Here is a 19331-nt window from a genome sequence, read left to right as displayed (position 1 = left end):
ATTGTCTTAAACACACAGCATCCCCAGCATAGTGGCTCTTCTTACCTCCTCCATATCTGCCACATTCACTATCCTTGCATCCACAATGTCAGTTATGTTTGTAAGGAAGCAAAGGTGTGTGGAAACGCTTCCTACGCTAATCTTGAGAGGACGGTTATGCAAGTTTGAACTTAAATATTACTAAGATATCAAGAAATGCACAATAAAGTATAAACAAAATAGTAATGAACAAATAACATAGTGATTACTGTGGGGAAACCCTTCTGGGAGAAAAACCCCACCCTCCAAAACTCGTACAATGTATTATCAAATGAAACTGATTACAATAAACTTGCAATGCAAGTTCTTACAAGAGCGCATCACCACAACTCGAACTCAGAGAGACTCCTTCTAGCATCCAGTCTTGCAAAAAACTCAATGATCAAACTCCTCCCCAAGCCCTCCTTTTATAGTGATTTTACAACCTGGCAACCACTTGTGGTTTTACAAAACCATGGGCTTAACCACCATGCCACATGGTGCCCATTTTTGACATTTACATTTCCAAAATGGAAAAACAACCAGGTTAAAATAGTAATCCCGTCCATAATTTTGTCCCCTAGCTTAGACCCTCTTAAAAGTCACAAAATGAGTCATTAAGGCTCTAAAAATGGCCCACCTATATTCTACTATGGACAAGACTCATTTTTAACAACTCACTAACCATTTTCCAATGCATAAACATGTGCAAAACTACCTCAAACAAATTCTGGAATTTTCCAAAAAAAAACTGCAAGGTTGAGACACATGTTTCTCAACAATGTTTCCTCTCTGAATTCCAGACGACATCCAAGTAGGAAAGTAGATCCTACTCTCCTCCACATTCAAGTCAAGATTTCTTCGGCCGGATATAATTTCGAACAAAGTCATGCCAAAACTGAATACATCTGCTTTGGGAGTGATAGGAAGGCCGGATACCCACTCGGGAGCCAGATACCCTCGAGTTCCTCTTGCGGTCGTCAGTACGCGGCTGAAATCTCTGCCCACCAGTTTTGCCAGCCCAAAATCGGCCACCTTCGGGCTAAAGTCACCATCCAACAGAATGTTTTCGGGTTTAATATCGCAGTGGATGATGCGATCTCTGCATTCCTCATGGAGATAAAGTAATCCTCGAGCAATGCCCAATGCGATCTCAAACCGAGTCTTCCAATCCAACACCTTCTCTACTTCTTCATCTTTTGTAAAGAGAGCGGAGTTTAGAGAGCCATTGGGCATGTAGGCATACACCAGAAGCCTTTGAGAGCCTTGTACGCAGAATCCCAAGAGCCTCACCAAATTCACATGATGTATTCTTCCGATGGTGCTTATTTCCGCACGGAATTGCTTTTCTACTTGTGTAGAACCCTCTAATCTCTTTACTGCCACGAGCATGTTGTCTTGCAGAGTTCCTTTGAACACAGAGCCGAATGCTCCGCTCCCAAGCTTGTGCTTGAAATTCTGGGTTGCAACTCGCAATTCTTTGTAAGTGAATGTTCTGAGTGAAGTCGGCACATCATCTTCCTTGCTTTTCTTGGCATGTCTCCAACGTTTCCACAGAAGAAATCCAACCAACAGAAAAGCAAAAACAACAGATACAGAAGCAATAGTCCCAGGAAGAAAACTACGAAGAGGAGGGGACGGTTTGCTGCTTCCGTGTGAAATCGAGTGCCCTAACTCAGAGGCAGCCAGTCTAATGAAGATGGATTGGTTCTCAGATGAAACTCGCATTTTGAATAAATCCCCAAACCAGAGTCTACAGAGTGGTGGATAAGAAATAACAAAAGCAAAGGCTGTGCAGGAGCAATTGTTTAGACAAGCAGTCCTGCAGCCTCTCTGTGTTGGTTCGTTGTATATGACAGCTCCTTCTTCGGACAAGTATTGGTTCTTGGCTTCCAAGAAGCCGTCGGTTGTGCCTTCTGTGACAGAGCATTGCAGGGGTCTTCGCCGAGCACACCCATTTGACCACCAACTTTGAGTGTCATGCTTGTTGGGTGTAAAATCGTCAACACAAGTACACACATCATCGGCATTGCAGAGTCCATAGGCTCCGCAGATATCATAGTCATTGCACTGACCTTGGAATGACGACCATCCTTGACTCCATGTACCATCATCCATCCAGTAGTAAAGCTTTAACTCACCATTCTCGTTTACCAGGATCCGCCCCGTGAGGGCATGATCTGCCTGGATTACATTAAAAGTGAAGTATATTCTTGCAGGAGAAACCCTCACGCAGGACATTTGGAATCTCCTAGGAGCATACACCTCCGGAATTTTGGTAAAATAATTCCCAATCCACTCTCCAGTGGACCAATATGGAGCACTGTTGTTATAGACCATCACCAACTGTGTCTTTCCTGGAGACATGTCCATTGCTATAGAGAAGAGCCCACTTGCAGGATCCACAGAACTCTTCCACGAAGCTCCCTTCATACCTTTCCACAACTTCATGCCAGGCAACCATGTATCTGTCGGATGGGCGAAACTCTCCCAAACAATCTCAGACTTGTGGCCATCCAGCATAATGAAATTGCCACTATCCATCATCACTGCTCGCGATCCTTTCAGACCATTATCAGTTGACCAAACAGACATGCCCTTCCCATAAAACAATCTCAGACGACCATCTCTCGAAAATTTCAGAACGGCGGGCATCATTTTGACAGGATTGTCTCTGTTAGCGACCCAAACTAGGGTCTTCTCAGGGATCTGTGCATACCAGATGCCAATATAACAATAATTCATTCCTCTCGGACTAAAAATTCCCAATGCAAAAGTGCCATTCTTTGAGATTATTGTCTGATTTGCAGTGAGAGAATCCTCCAATACGAGCGCATCTCCAACGTCCACTACTAGTGAACTGCAATTATGCGCTACAATAATCAGAGTAATTGCTAGGAACAAATTCTTCATCGCCATTTCAATAACCATACCGCTTGTATATTATTGCTTTTAAGTAGAGAGCAGATGTTACTATGTTTGTGGTTTATTTTCGAATTTTAATAGGCAAGAATGTCGACTAATGAAGTGTTGCTGGTTTCAACATCATCGGACGCGCAATTGCCACGCGCAAACCCGTTTTTTTAGGATGCAAAATTTTGGTGTTCCTAATTCTTTCGCCACAAATGCTTTTCTCGTCAATTTCTACATAATTGTCGAAGACAAAATTGTAGTCAAGTCCCGATCCTTCCAATATTTTCAAACCGAGTAGCCGTCTAGGTGTTTTCCCTAGTGGACCGTTTTTTCTACAGTGGGATAGAGCACTTTCACCCTATTGTTGAAGACTCGATGAAACTCGAGTGTCTTTTTGTGCAGACAACAAGGAATCAAATATAAGAGACAATCATTGTTATGCTTTGATGAACACGCAACGATAAATAATGTATTATTCCAACACGCAATACAAGCGTATCACCAACAATCGTTCTTAGTGAACTGCAATAATACGCTACAATAATCATAGTAATTTGTAGGATCAAATGCCTCATCGCCATTCCAACAACCATGTTTGTTTGTGTATTGCTTCTAAGGAAGCTCTTACGACAACCTCGGACGCGAAGGTTTCCATGATCTTCAACATTGAGGATCTCTATCAGTTTCAGACATACAATTTTGGTCTTCTATATTATTCCGCCATAAATGCATTTGTCCATTCGTCCAAGACTAATAATAGTCAAGTCCTAATCTTTCCAATATTTTCCAACCGCATAGCTGTCTGTGTGTTTTCGCCAGTGTACCGTTTTTTGTATTATTCAGAAAATACACAACTGAAAAAAACTCGCTAGTCTTCATTTTGTGCCGACAAAAAGGGACCATTCTCATGAAATATGAATACATTCATTTGTATGCTTTGATGAACATGAAATTGCATTACTAATTAATTTTATAAGACATGAAAGGATAAATTGCATTACTAAATAATGTTACAACACATGAAAGGATTGAAAACTTAGAATGATTAAAAGGAATTATTACAAGGTTTGAAGGTTTGTTTTTCATAAGAAAAACGATAAATAATTCTAGGAGTTTTGCTTATATCTAATTGTTGTTGTAATTTTATGTTTGCAATTTTGGTTCAAAATTTATATTGTAAGTCATTACGTTTAATGAGCTGTTAAGAGTTTCATTGTCGGTGAAGAAAGATTGCCCCAAGTAATTAAATGTATTTTTTCTATCAAAGTATGTAGTTAGATTATTATATATTACAATTACAAATTTTTTTATATTTTGTTTGGATGGTGACAGCTTTTTATATCAAAATGGAGACACATCAACATATCTCAGAGACATTACACTTCACCTATCTTCCTACACATTCCTTTCAATAAGTGGAAGACATTTTGCATACCATCTTGGTTTTGTTTCTTTCTAAGGGGAGAAATGTTATTTGGTAACATCGGTAACATTGTTAGTGTCATCCACGACTACTGGGGTGATATTATTATGGCCTATGTGGCCAATTTTTGCATGCAAGCTTGAACGAGCCTTGCACAAGTGTCAACTATTTATTATGGCCTTGTTATTAGTAATGAAAGAAGGTACAATCAAATCATAATAGAAGCTGATTGAGAAAACACAATACTCCTCAAGAACGAAGCCATTCCAGACTGGAAGTGTGAAGACCTAGTGGCCAAGTGTAAAGCCCTTATTCATGGGATTATCCACGTATGACCTTTTCATACTAGAAGGGAAGGCAAAAAAGGTGCTGACAAGCTTACCTTATTTGGACTATTTTCTAATAATTTTAAAATTTGGATGAATATCAATGACATGCCTGAGTTGGTTTGTGCGATGATCTCTCAGGACTTAAAGGTTAATGATGGAATATAATCAAAGGATCATCTTTTTCATTAATTTCATCGCCTTTTTGGCTATTCATTTTCTACTTTGATGGCAAACATCTATTTCAAAAAGTAGTGTCACTTCCCGCTTTTCTTGTAAGTGTTGTCATGATCGAACTGTTGGTTTTTACCCTACTCACCTATTTTTTACTCCAAAGCTTTCTATGTTAAAAATGCAAAGGGACCTAATACAAAATGAACCAGATTCATGTGAAGTGTTGAAAAGAAAACCTAAGCTATGGTAGAAAGTGGATAAATAGAATCTGGATAGTTATGTTGAACACATATAGGGTTTTGACCAAGAATTGTTCAAGAATATTACCCAAGCTTGGCAAAAGTGGAGGTGATAATTGGCAAGGTTGCTTTCAGAGTCACTCCTGATTTGATTGTTGCAATCATCGGGATTTCTCAAGATGAGATAAACTTCTCCAAGAAGCCAAAAGGGTCTTATAAGGAGGAATTTAAGTGATTTTTCAAGGCACGTGAAGGGGTTTCTAGGTTACAATGTTGAGAAAGGTTGTCTCAAACTTACTCATTGAAATCTTGATCAAATGGCATTTTGTTTTTGTTGTAAGCCTTTCATGTTATTGACAAACTCCAAAGGCAATGGGATACTTTTTGTGTTATTCACATAGTGAGAGAAGTCATAGTCCTTCATCAAGCCCACGTGAGTAGCAGGGAAGAATGGAATTACCTCTTTTTGTACCCCACGAAAGAAGAAGACTAAGGGGTCTGAGGTCACGGGATAGCAGGGGGAAAGAAGACTTGGTCTTCCCCGCTAGCCTACAAGTCACTAAGGACTGTGAAGAAAAGGTCATGGGATAGGGGGAAGAAAGAATACTTTGTCTTCCTTGCCAACCCACGAGACACCACGAGGTGTGTAGAAAGAGACATGGGGTAGTAGGGACAAAGGGATCTTAGTCTTCCCTGCCACCTCGTAGCTTGTAGAAGGCCATGTAGAAGAACAAACAGGGTAGTGCAAAAAGGGAAGGCACCTCTCAGAACTCGTCCTGGCTTAAGATAAAGTGGGGACCTCGCACAAATCATGCTGACTTGTTGATTTGTATGCTGATGATTGGTTGGAGCTAGAGTCTTTGCAGTGCGATTGGAATATTTTGGTGTAATACTGTGTTATCGACAACTGAAAAGTTTGATGGTTGAAGTCAATAAAGAATAAAATGAAGTGAAATTTTTACTATGTAGTTATATAATCTTCTAAAACATTGTTGTAGTGAGAATTTTGCAGAGCAGATGAGAAGTTTGCTGCGACCAGAAATTGTTATCTTGCAGACTAGAATGTTGTGGTTCTATTAGGTGCCGAAGTTGCAGAATGTTGTGCCTAAGATCTGTATGGATTTAATTCAATCTGGAATATGTATGTTGGCTAAACAGAGTCTATGAATATAAACCCGAGAGCATAACTTGTAACTTGTATGTAATTGTCTTTTTAATGTAATACAAGTGATTTTGGTTTGGTGGTGGTTTTATAACTTCTAAGGGTTTTCCCTTGTAAGTTTTGTGTTTTCTTTGTCCGTGAATCTTATTCTATTCTATTCTATTATTCTGAAATGTGCATCTTAATAACTATGAGTTAGAAATTGAAAGCCACCTCTTCTTCTGTCATCTTTGAATTTAACACTATGGAAGGTGTTTCTGCATTGTGTTTCCTTTACAAGTGGTATAAAAGCTTGGTTAGTTGTGTTATCCTTGTGGGAAGGATGTGTTGTTTGTGTTAATTCTATCGTGTGAGTTTTAATGGTAGACATTAAGAATTTTAATGGTGGCAATTACAAGTTATGGAAAATCAAGATGAAAGACCTGTTGGTGGATAGACACCTTTGGGTTACGGTGTCTGGAACCAAACCACCTAGCATGAAACAAGAGGAGAAGACTTTGTCTTGCAGGACATATGAGAAAGCCAAAGGGTTGATTAGACTCCATCTTGTTGATTTTTTCCAATTGAATATTCATGAGGAGAAGATAACAGTCACTCTGTTGAAGAAGCTTGGTGACATTTATCAAGGAAAGTCTATGTTAGATAAGTTATTCCTAAGGAAAAAGTTGTACTCCTTGAAGATGAATGAAGGTACACCTATAGTAGACCACCTAAATACTATCAATGTTGCATAGTTAACTTATGTTGGTGTAACAATCAATGATGAGGATCATTGTATGCTTTTGTTATGTTTCTTGCCTAACACATTGGATCATCTAGTGATGGCCACTGGAAGTACAACAACCACTTTCAAGATAGAAGATGTGGTTTCTTTGTTGATAATAGAGGAAGCATGAAATAAATCTTTTAAGATGGTCAAAGATGCTCTAGTTGTGTGGGGCAGATCAAAGGAAAAAGGAAAGCAAAAGGACAGGAGGTCCAAATCCATGTCACAGGGAAGATAAAAGTCTCTGGGAAAGAATACAAAGGTGAGGTGCTGGAATTATGAAAAAATGGGCCATGTTCAAAAGTAATATGAGGAGAAGGAAAAGAACAATGCTTGTGACATCGAGTCTTCTCAAAGTGATGCTAGTGCCTACAACGCTGCCTTGGCAACATGACATCTCAATTTAGGTGAGTTCTGGTATTGAGAACTTTGGTCATTTGCTTGGATAGCTTAATGATGGTGTAGTATTGCATTTTAGAGCTTAGCATAGATTGATCATGAAGGTATTGTAGAATACCAAGAGAATTGTAGATTTGTTGCAAAACTATTATCTAGATTTTTCCTAGATTAGATAGTTGCAGGTCTACATGGATGCCTTGTGAATGGTCAGAGGAGGTGAGATGATTTCTCTACACGGGATTGTTAATAGTGATTAGTCACTCAAAATTTTTGTGGTAGTGTTACATGGATTCGTTGATTATGGTGATAAATCTAAACATGATTGGCAAAACAAGTTTGTGCTTGATATGGTGCTTAAGTCATGATTGTGTACATGAATATTCTCTTTGAGATCTCATTCCGCATGTAGCTAATTGGATCTTTGAGTTATGCAATTGTGTGTATTGATCACCTATTCAATTTTAGTGGGGTAACTCGCATGTGGACTGTCTATCCTTGTATGTGGTCACTTGTGCATTGGTGTGGTTTCTTTGAGATAAGAGGATGAATGATAAGTGAGTACCTAGATAGTAGGTTATGGGTATCTATAGTGTGTTTCTTTTTCTTGGTTTGGAGATCGTAGTTTCACTTGGTGTGACTAGCAGTACACCTGTGTGTGTGGACCTAGAAGTTTTTCAGATTTGGTAGATGGTGTGTCATGATGCTAGGAGAGCTCAGTACCATAGATCAGTGGGAACTTTAGAAATGATTGTGTATTCACCATTGGATGGTGGATTATCTTCTTAGTGTGTATATGTTTGAGGGACACCTTAGATCTTATTGCTGCAAAATGGTCTTTCACATTTGTGGGTACACGTTTAGGTGATGCTTATCTTTATGATTTTTTGACATCTTGAGGGCTCAAGGAATCCTTGTTTGTGGTATTGGTTATGCTTGATAGGTGATGTTGGTTTAGAGTATGTTGGTTTTATGTCATGGTACACTCTTGATACTAGTTTAGAGTCTAGCATGATACATTGCTCTTGAGACCATGGTATGTTGACTTGGAGCATGTGATCTCCTAAGAGGGGATGGCAAAATCATGATAGTTTGATAGGTTCCTAATTTTGCAGATTGGAGCTTTGACGCTGGTCTCATAAGTTCTCTTTGTACTGGGTGTGTTGGTCATATTTATGAGAACTTCACGGGAATGTACAGATGCATTTGGAGTTTGTCATGGATTGATCAATTATCAGTACCCATGGAGACATAGAGACCTAGGTGAGGCTATAGTTCTCTTGAAATGAGAGATATATGCTGAGATGATTATTTTTATGAGATTTCAGCTAAAAGTTCAAGGATCCTAGATCTTGGTTGAATGCAAATTCAATAGAGCCCTATGAGGCAATTTCTCTTGGGTGAGTCATGATGACTTGGAAATCTTGGAGGGGCATTCTCGTTTCCCACTCTTGGTCTACTTGGTAGTTTGTCACTTGAGAGGTATTTCCTATTGTCTCATATGTTCTTTGGGATTTTCTCTTGTGGATGTTGAGCTAAAGTTAGATAGTTCTGGAGGATTCACTATGAGAGATGGATAATGTATTTAGCTCCTTAACACAAGGGATGGAAGTGGGTTGTTTTCCTGACATAGGAAATGGAATAGTTTGATCTTCTCTTGGGGTTGTAAAGGAGATATTACTGGTCACAATTGACACTTAGAGGTGTGTGTAGAAGATCGTACTAGATGCTATGGTTTATTGTTATCTCTCTTTCTTTTTTTAGTGATCTTCTTGGATGTTCAAATTCATTTGGTAGTGGATATGAGGTTCTGTAGTGATCACTAGTTTTTGGTCATATGTTGTTAGTTGGGTGATGACAAGGAAGATCTTGTATCTTCTTTTGTCATATGTGGAGAACTCATAAGACCTATGTGAGGTTTGTTGACAAATGTGTTTCTTGCAGCAATGTTGTTTGTAGGATGTTCTTATCTATGTGGATGGTCTTTGGTACTACATGATTACAGTTTCTATGTGTTGTGGTTGGTAAGCTCTATATGTTGATTTTATTTTTTGGTTAGCATTATCCAAGCTTCTGGATATGTTTATTCTTCATCGACTATTTTGCACATGAAGCTTGTGGTTGCTGATTATGGGTTTGTTTTGTTGATGGAATGAGTTTATTGATAATACATACCTCTGTGGTATGTGAGATTGCATGATTAGCATTTGTTGTGGGTGCTATTTTTAGTTCCATGGGTTTGTTAATTGGATGAGAGAGGTCATTTTGGTTTTTGTTCTAGCTGATAGTCAGTCTTGAATGTTATGGAAATACTAGTAAGTTCTTCATCAAGTACAAGAATGTTGAAAAAGGGTGTCTCAAACATACTGGTTGAGATCTTGATCAAATGGCATTTTGCTTTTGTAGTAAGGTTCGATATTGTTGGGAATTGTTTATGCTAGGATATGTTGTTGTCATTGATGTCAACATATTTCTATGTATTTCTCCGGTGTGTGTAGATTGGGAAGATCTTATGATCTAGTTTGCAGTTTTGTTTTAGTTATGTTGGTGCTATGTAAAGTTCAATATTTTTTGTAGTATATTTTAGTGTGATTAGATCTTGAGCTGAGACTTTGGGAGATTGTTTGGAATTGTCTTGTGTACCTTCATTTCAAATGGTTCATAATTTGGCACTCCACAAGTCATATTTCTTCGTGACAGTTGTTGATTGGTTGTGTTCTTGAGTTTTCAGACATTGATAGATGAAGATTTGATAAGTGGTGTTGGTGCAGCTATTTTTGATGATTCTAAAATGCTTTTTAGTGTTTTCTAGTTGTGTCCTATTTTTTTTAGTGATCCGCATTGATCATTGTGCATTTTTTTATGGTTATTATGAATCGGTGATAATTTTCATGTTATACAGTATTTATGGTGGTGTAGCATGTTGCGCTCGATATTGGTGTGATTTCTGGTGGAGCTGAGCATTTGGGAATTTGAATTAGGTCCATATTATATCATTTAAATCATCATATTGGTATGGTGCTCGATCTTTGTATCGTTTGATGTAATTTTATAATTATGAGCTGAGGGTTTAGCCAACCTTGTTGCCAAGGTTGATGAACTATATAAATAGGTGATATATTCGTGTAATTTAGCTGTAGAGGTTACATCTGCATTATCATAGAGTTAATTATGTGCAATCAAGTGATTCATCTTTAAGTGTTGTGATTAAAGAGAGATTGGTGTTGTTGAGAAAATAATTGTTCTTAACCAGAACTATACTCGATCATTTATAGATTCTATTCTTTTAGTTCACTTCTTCCAAATTGTAGTCCGAATCTTATTGTAAGTTAGTGAGACTTCCTTGAGGTTTTTAGTCTTTTAGGTCATTACCTTTTGAGCAGTGAGCTCTCGATAGTGTTCCTTAATGCATGTGCATTCCCCATTGTAATATGTTCACATACTAATGTAGAGTATTATCTTACTGTGTGTAGTTTCCCACCATGGTTTTTCCCTTAACTAGGTTTTCCATGTCCAAATATTAGTGTTGTTTGTTGTGATATTAATTTTCATATCTTTATTATTACTGCAGCTTATCAAATATGTTTTGTAGTTAATTTTATAGATCTGGTGAAAAGCAATTCACCACCCCCCTCTTAGTTTTCCTCATCTTTGCCACCAAAAATTGGTATTAGAGCTAGATCCTCCAAAAGAGACTTAACCGCTTGAGGAAATCAAGGATGGCAACTATAGGTGTTATCTTGAAGAAGGACAGTAAGAGATTAGATAAAAATAACTAGGCTATATGGAAGAACCAGATGGAAGTGCACTTGAAATGTCTTGGAGAAGATTACTGGAAGATTACAAAGAATACCTATTCTGCTCCTCCGAATGGATCAATTCATGCTAATGAGATTAAAGAATCTGAACATAATATTAGAGAATAGGAAGCATTGCTTAGTGCTCTAATTGATTTGGAGATGACAAATGTAATGGGACTTTAGACCGCACATGAGATTTGAGAGAAGCTTGAAATCCTATATGAAGGTGATGAACAAGTGAAAGTTACAAAGTTCTAGAGTTTGAAAGGAAACTATGAGATGTTGAAGATGGGAGAAGATGAAAACATACTCTTTCATGGCTAAGTGAATGATCTTGTCCTGGGTATCAGATGTGCCAGTGGAACCCTCGAAGAAGATGAAATAGTTTCTAAGGTGCTGAGATCTTTGCCTCCTTCTTATAAATATAAGGTTCTTTCTATTGATGAGATCTGGAGTGTGACTATAGTGAAAAGAGATAGTTTGGTTGGAAAGATTAATGCATTTGAGCTGAGCGAATTTAGAGTCACATGGAAATTCTGAGACTACATTTAGAGCATCAACCTTTGTATCCAAAAAATATAAGTATGGTCATGATGAGTGGAGAATATATAGATATGAAAGAGAGAAAAGAGAGATGAAAGAGAATGAAAGAGAGTGTGATGTGCTTGAAGCATTGATTTCCTAGAGATTGCCTAAAGCAACCGGTAATTATGATGGAAAATTGCCTCTGAAATGTTTCTCTTTCAATAAGATTGGAAATTTTTCTTCTAGATGCCTGAAAAGAATGCCTAAGTATGACAAGCATGATAAGTTTGATAAGCATGATATAAATGATAGATATGGGAAGCATGATAAGTATGATAAGCCTTACAAGTCTAACCAAAAGTATAGGAATCAGAGGAACTGTTACTATGCTGCTAATGACGATGTTACAAATGAAGAATCAGAAGGAGATGAAGTTGTATTTATTGCAATTAAGGAAGATGGAATGATACCTATTGAATCCACTAGATATGCTATTGAGGAGAAAGCTTTAGCTCCTAAAGTTGAAGAGAAGGATGAATGGGTGATTGGCAATGGTTGTTCACATCATATGACTGATGATAAAATCAAATTTGTGAGTACGGAAAGATATGATGGTGGAATAGTGAGATTTAGAGATGATAAAGCCTGTGTGATATGTTGGAGAGGTTCTATTTCTTTTGATGGTAATCATAACATTGATGATTTATTGTATGTTGAAGGGTTGAAGCATAATCTTTTGAGTGTTGGATAGATTATTGATTAAGGTTATGATCTACAATTCAAGAATGGAAAATGCAAAATCATAAATGCCCCTAATATAAAGATTGCATCTAGAACTAAGAGTGAAGATAACCATTTTCATTTGAATGTTGATGAGAAAATTTGTTTGATTGCTCAAATTGATGAGAGTTGGTTTTTTCATAGGAGAATGTTGTTAATTACAGATTCCAATAGTAAAGCTCTAAGTCAATAGACAGTAAGATCAGAGAGGGGGGGGGGGGGGGTGAATCATACAAACTTAATCTTCAATATACTCAACAGATTCAACCTCGGTAGCATATATACTTAAGCTATATATCAAAACTATGAAACATACTAACTTATTAACACAGAATCATCACAACACATATAACACCAGACTTAACATGGAAACTCAAATACAGAAAAACCATTGTGGGATTTCGGACCCACTAAGAAATATACTCTTCTAGAGTATGCTCAGTTAAAAGAAAATCCTATTAAAGATTACAAACACATTGCTGGATGTGACCCGGTTAAGGGATTTCCCTTAGATCTATTAGGATCTTCTCTTTGTTAGAAGTGACCTTGTCAAAGGATTTCAAACACTCACTTAGAATGTCACCTTGTTAGAGGATTTACAAATAAGACTGTTAAGACCACTTGGTTAAGAGATTCCCTGTCACTTTTACAAAATAACAGTAATAAAATATATCTGCAACTTCACATTTGAAATGCTAAAGCAGATTATTATTTGCTCAAAACAATATTGTCATAAGACTTATCTTGTCCCATGTAGGGCTTGCTGGGCTTCCTACTCTATTATTCAAAACAGATCTTCAAGCTTTTGTGCTCGGTAATCACTATGTAGCATCCCCTGTGCTTACAATTGCTCGCATACATTGTTTATCAATAATTCCTTATTTATAAACAATTCTAACCGCTTAATCTTCTTGATCACATTTCCCATGATCAATCTTAGCCATCAAATTTTCAATCTTTACTTGATTCAATGTATCCTTCGATCTAAAAATGTTTTACCTTGCCTAGGGACTTGCATTCCTTTCTTGGAACTTGCACAAGGTTATTGCGGTTCAATCTGAGCTATAGATCTTCTTGTCGATTTTCCATTGCCATAGATCTTTAACAAACTTCATGTGTGGTGTATCAATCATTTAATCAAATCCAGCTCATCAGCATCCTTCATTAAATAATGTTTTCATTCATTTAATGTTCTTTGTTATAACTCGGTTGCAACTCGGTTAACACTGAACTTCACTCGGTAGACATTCTATCTTCATTAACTGATATCAATAATCTTAGGGTTTACCGACTAGGCTCCTTTGCTCGGTGACATAGTATAGTATTAAACATCATATTTAGGATATAAAAACAATTAAAACAATATGATCTTATCATTGTCTAACTTGGTAATAGTTGCCCATTGAATAACTCATTTTTCCCTTTATTATCATATCCTTTCGGTGTCACTTATTGACTTCTTAATTTTTATCAAAATATACTTTTCAAGATATGGCAACATCATACTGAATCAGAAAATTAATTTCTTGACATCAATGAAAAAATAATATTATTAAAATAGTTATCATCCTTGTTCAGTTATATCAATAGTCTTCAACAACCTTCTCAATTTCCTTATTGAAATGCCAATAATCTCTCGTTCTATTGTAATGCCAACAATCTCCCCCTTTGCCACTGATGGCAATACCAACTTGATAAAACCAAATTGATCGTGATTTTTGTATTAACTTCTTCATTCTGAAATCTTCTCCCCCTGTCAGTAGACTTCTGTTATCTTCTCCATTTAGTCTTCTAGTCTTCTAGTCTTCTCCCCCTTTGACAACAATGCCAAAAAGAAAAATAAATTCAGGGTTCCTTCTCCTATAAAGTGATTGCCTCACTGTTTTACATGTGTATCATTTCAGACTCGATCAGAGCAACTTCACCTTCAATACTTATTTCCTATGTCCTGCACAACTTTAGAAAATTTCCTAAAGTCCAAAAATAAACATCAATCCACAAATAATATTCTATAGATTCACTTAATTGATGCTGTCACCAAACTCGGTCAATGAATAGAAGATAGGGGTAGGACCCCTAACTTGCTTCTGAGATACTCAAAAGTGTCTTTAGGTAGTGGTTTTGTAAAGATATTTGCAATTTGCTCTTTTGTGCTAACATATTCTAGCACAACATTCTTGTCTTGTACTTCTTCTCTGAGATAATGATACTTTATAGAAATATGCTTTGTCTTAGAGTGCAGTACCAGATTTTTTGAAATGTTAATGGCACTAGTGTTATCATAAAATATTGTTACTGGCTCGATAACCTTTTCATTTATACCATCCAATAGTTGTTTGATCTGTGCTATATTGGTTCAATTCAATGCTACAACAACATATTCAACTTCTGTTGTAGACTGTGAGATGCATCCTTGTTTCTTGCTAAGCCAACTCACTAGTCTGTTTCCTAAAAAGAAAGCTCCACCACTTGTGCTTTTCATGTCATCAATGTTGCCTGTCCAATTAGCATCAATATAAATTTTCAAATCAAAATCATTTCTCTTTTCATATACTAAGCCATAATCTTCAGTGCCACTAAGATATCTAAAAATTCTCTCGATTGCTATCATATGGGTTTCTTTAGGATCTATAGAAAATCTTGCAACAATTCCTACTGCATGTGTTATATCCGGCCTACTGTGCACAACATATTGCAACTTTCCAATCATAGATCGGTAAAGTGTCTTATCAATAGATGCAGATTCATCATTCTTTGATAGTTTACAGTTGGTAGTCATAGGAGTACTTACCGGTTTTGAATCCTCCATTCCAAATTTCTTTAGGATTTCCTTTATCTACTTGGATTGAGTAACGAATATCTCATCTTTCATTTGTAGTATTTTTAAACCTATAAAATACTTTATCTCACCGATTAATGACATCTCAAATTATTTTCTCATTTCATTACCAAAATTCTTGCATAGAGAATCAGTTCCACAAAAGATAATATCATCAACAAATATGGCTGAAATCAATGTTCCATTGTCCTTATCATTCTTCATATACATGTTGTTGTTTTCACTTGTTCTTATAAAATCAATCTTGATTAAGTAAGAGTGCAATCTTTCATACCATGCTCTGGGTGCTTGTTTCAAACCATATAGAGATTTGTTTGGCTTACATACCTGATCTTTATCCTTGTTTTCAACAAATCCTTCAGGTTGTTCAATGTAAACTTCTTCTTCTAGTATACCATTCAAAAATGCAGATTTGACATCCATTTGATATAGTTTGAAATTTTTGAAAGCAACATATGCCAACAATGTTCTTACTCCCCCAAGTCTAGCCACAGGTGAAAAAGTCTCACCATAATCTATTCCTTCTTCTTGAGCATATCCTTTGCAAACTAGTCTTGCTTTGTTTTGAATGACCTCACCTTTTTTATTTAACTTGTTTCTGAAAATCCACTTTGTACCGATTATATTTTTGTCCTTCAATCTTGGGACCAATGTCAATGTGTCATTCTTCTTGATTTGATGAATTTCTTCTGTCATAGAATTTAACCAATCTTCACTGTTAAATGCTTCTTTTACTATTCTCGGTTCAATTTCAGATATTAGACATGTGTTCTGTCTCAGTTTGTTCCTTGTCATCACTGGATCATCCTTATCTCCTATAATTTGATTTGATGCATGATTTCTTCTAACATACTTTGCTAATATAGGCTCAGCAGACTTGGTATGATCTTCTTCATCACTCGGTAACTGAATATTCTCTTCATTTTCTTCAACAACTTTCTCGGTAGGACTTGTCGGTTGAACATAGACAAATTCTTCATAATCTTCTGGTTCTTTGGAATTTTTGCAAATTCATCAATTTTCGTATTTGCACTTTCTACTATTTTGTTAGATGATTTGATCAAACATTTAAATGCTTTACTTCTAGAAGAGTAACCAAGAAATATTCCTTCCTCGCTTTTCTAATCAAACTTTCCATTTCTGTCATCTTTATGAACATAGCATCTACTTCCAAAGATTTTAAAGTAAATTACATTAGGTTTCTTGTCATACCAAATTTCATATGGTGTCTTCAAAGTTCCTTTTTTCAGTTGTACTCGATTCAGGGTGTAGACTGCAGTGCTTATTGCTTCTCTCCAAAATTTTTGAGGTACCCTTTTTTCAATCATCAGGGTTCTGGCACAATCCACAATAGATCTATTTATACTCTCAGCTATCGCATTTTGTTGTGGAGTTCTCGATGCAGATACTTATCTTTTTATACCATGATCATTGCAGAATAAGTTAAATTCATCAAAAGTAAACTCTCCTCCTCTATCAGATCTAAGACACTTCAGTTGTCTTCCTATTTCATTTCAACTCTTGCCTTGTACCATTTAAACATTTGAAATGCTTTTGATTTTTCTTTTAAAAACATGACTGACATCATCCTTGAATAATCATCCACAAATAATATGAAATATTTATCACCATAATAACTCTGTATTTTCATAAGACCACAAAGATCAGTATGCACAAGATCTAAAATTCCATTAGACGTGTAGGACTTACTTGTGAAGCTTGATCTTGTCATCTTTCCTAGTTGACATCCTCGGCACAACATTCTCAAGCTTTTCCAAACTTGGTAGACCTCTTACTCGGTGCTTCTTGCTTATTTTGATCAAATTATCAAAATTTACATGACAAAACCTTTTATGCCATAACCATGTATCTTCTATCTTTGCATAAAGACAATTGTTCAAAGTTGAGTCAAGGTGAAATGTGTTACCTCTTGTTTGAGTCCCGGTAGTAGCTAACTTTCCATATTTGTCATGAACTTTGACAATTCCTCTCTGAAATTCTATTCGGTAACTAGTATTGTTTAGTTGTGCTACACTCAACAAATTATATTTCAAACCTTTAACCCAGTATATATCATCACATAAATAGCATTGTCAAGAAGTGTGATAGAACCTTTACCTTTCACTGGACATGGCGCATCATTACCAAATCTTACATATCCTCCATCATAATCTTCTAATTTAACAAACTTGCGTTTATCACCTGTCATGTGATGTGATCATCCACTATCTATGATCCAAGAATCATTATTATTTATGTGAGATATTAGGGCTTTTTCTTCATACCTTTCTTCATCTGTTCCATCTTTAATAGCCACATAAACAACTTCCTCTATGTCTATTTCATTAGATTTATCATAAGTGGATTCCTCATCAGCAACCAGGCATGTCTTTCTATCTCTCCTTCTGAAGTCTCGGTGTCCTCTATAGTGATTGTCTTTCTGTCCATCTTCTCGATAATCTCTCTTTTCACTAGATTCTTTGCCAGGACAGTTAGAAGCCATATGTCCTATTTTATCACAATTGAAACATTTCAAAGGTAGCTTTCCTTTATACTTACCTTTGCCTCTTGGTAGCCTCCTAGCCAATAGTGCTTCAAACTCTTCTTGCTTTCTAATTTCCTCATACAGTTTGTGAACTTCTTCCATGTTCTTACAAAATCTTTCACTTGCTCCACTATGATTCCCTTCAGTGTACTTACTCTTTCTATCATTGTAATCATTAGATTCAGCAAGATGAAAAGAATTGAATGTAGATTCAACTTTGTTTATCGAAGACCCACTGTTATCAAAATTACTTAACTCAAATGCATGTAACTTATCGATAGTAGCATCTAAAGAAACTGGCAATATTCGGTACAGATCTCAATTCATTGATTGTAGAGACTCGGATTGCATAAGCTGGTAGAAGGGTTCTCAATAACTTACTTGTTACATCCTTTTCTTCAATAGTTCCACCTACTCCTTTAATTTCATTGTCAATCTCCTTCAATCTTGTATTGTATTGTGTTCTCTCCTTCATTCATCCTCATGGATTCAAGTTGTCCTCTTAAACTATCTAGTTTTACTCATTGTACATGTTCATCACCATCATAAACAAATATGAACTTAGACCACATTGTCTTTGCATTAGTATAGCCTTCTAGATCATTAAATTCAGAGTCAGTCAATGCAGAGGTTATTTCAATGATTGCTTGGGTGTGTTCTTGCTTTGCCTTTATCTTTTCCATAGTCATCGGATGGGTGCTCGATGCAATGTAAATATTTTCTAGATAATAAGTAGCATAATCTCCAATTCCTGATAAGTGCAACTTCATCCTTTTCTGCCATGTGGAAAAACTTGACTTGTTTAGCTTTGGGGCATCTCTCTTATACATCTTTGGATCTTGACTCAAGTACCTTCAAACTTTTCTTCCGGAGTCCAAAGCTCAGATACCAATTGTTAATTACAGATGCCAATAGTAAAGCTCCAAGTCAATAGACAGTAAGATGAGAGGGGGTGAATCATCCAAACTTAATCTTCAATATACTCAATAGATTCAACCTCGGTAGCATATATACTTCAGCTATATATCAAAACTGTGAAACATACTAACTTATCAACACATAATCATCACAACACATATAACACCAGATTTAACATGGAAACCCAAATAGGGAAAAACCACTGTGGGATTTCAGACCCACTAAGAAATATACTCTTCTAGAGTATGCTCAGTTAAAATCAAATCCCATTGAAGATTACAAACACATTGTTGGATGTGACCTGGTTAAGGGATTTCCCTTAGATCTGTTAGGATCTTCACTTTGTTAGAAGTGACCTTGTCAAAGTATTTCAAACACTCACTTAGAATGTCACCTTGTTATAGGATTTATAAATAAGACTGTTAAGTCCACTCAGTTAAGAGATTTCTTGTCACTTTTATAAAACAATAGTAATAAAATATATATGCAACTTCACATTTGAAATGC

At 36.4% G+C, this 19331-nt stretch overlaps 1 protein-coding gene across 1 annotated transcript; it reads right to left on the bottom strand.

The window, feature by feature from the left end:
- Positions 1-527: 527 nt before the first annotated feature.
- Positions 528-2954, bottom strand: LOC131046501 (G-type lectin S-receptor-like serine/threonine-protein kinase At2g19130). Its single transcript, XM_057980262.2, has one exon. The coding sequence runs from the start codon at positions 2947-2949 to the stop codon at positions 733-735; it is 2217 nt and encodes a 738-aa protein (XP_057836245.2). The 5' UTR covers positions 2950-2954; the 3' UTR covers positions 528-732.
- Between the last annotated feature and the right edge of the window lie 16377 nt (positions 2955-19331).

This window comes from Cryptomeria japonica, chromosome 7 (genome assembly GCF_030272615.1).
Source record: "Cryptomeria japonica chromosome 7, Sugi_1.0, whole genome shotgun sequence".
NCBI lineage: Eukaryota > Viridiplantae > Streptophyta > Pinopsida > Cupressales > Cupressaceae > Cryptomeria > Cryptomeria japonica.
The sequence above is the reverse complement of the archived record's forward strand: the minus strand, read 5'-3'. Positions and strand labels throughout refer to the sequence as shown.

Bases quoted from the DNA above. Each gene is read 5' to 3' on its own strand.
- LOC131046501 (XM_057980262.2), bottom strand. From the start codon at position 2,949: ATGGTTATTGAAATGGCGATGAAGAATTTGTTCCTAGCAATTACTCTG.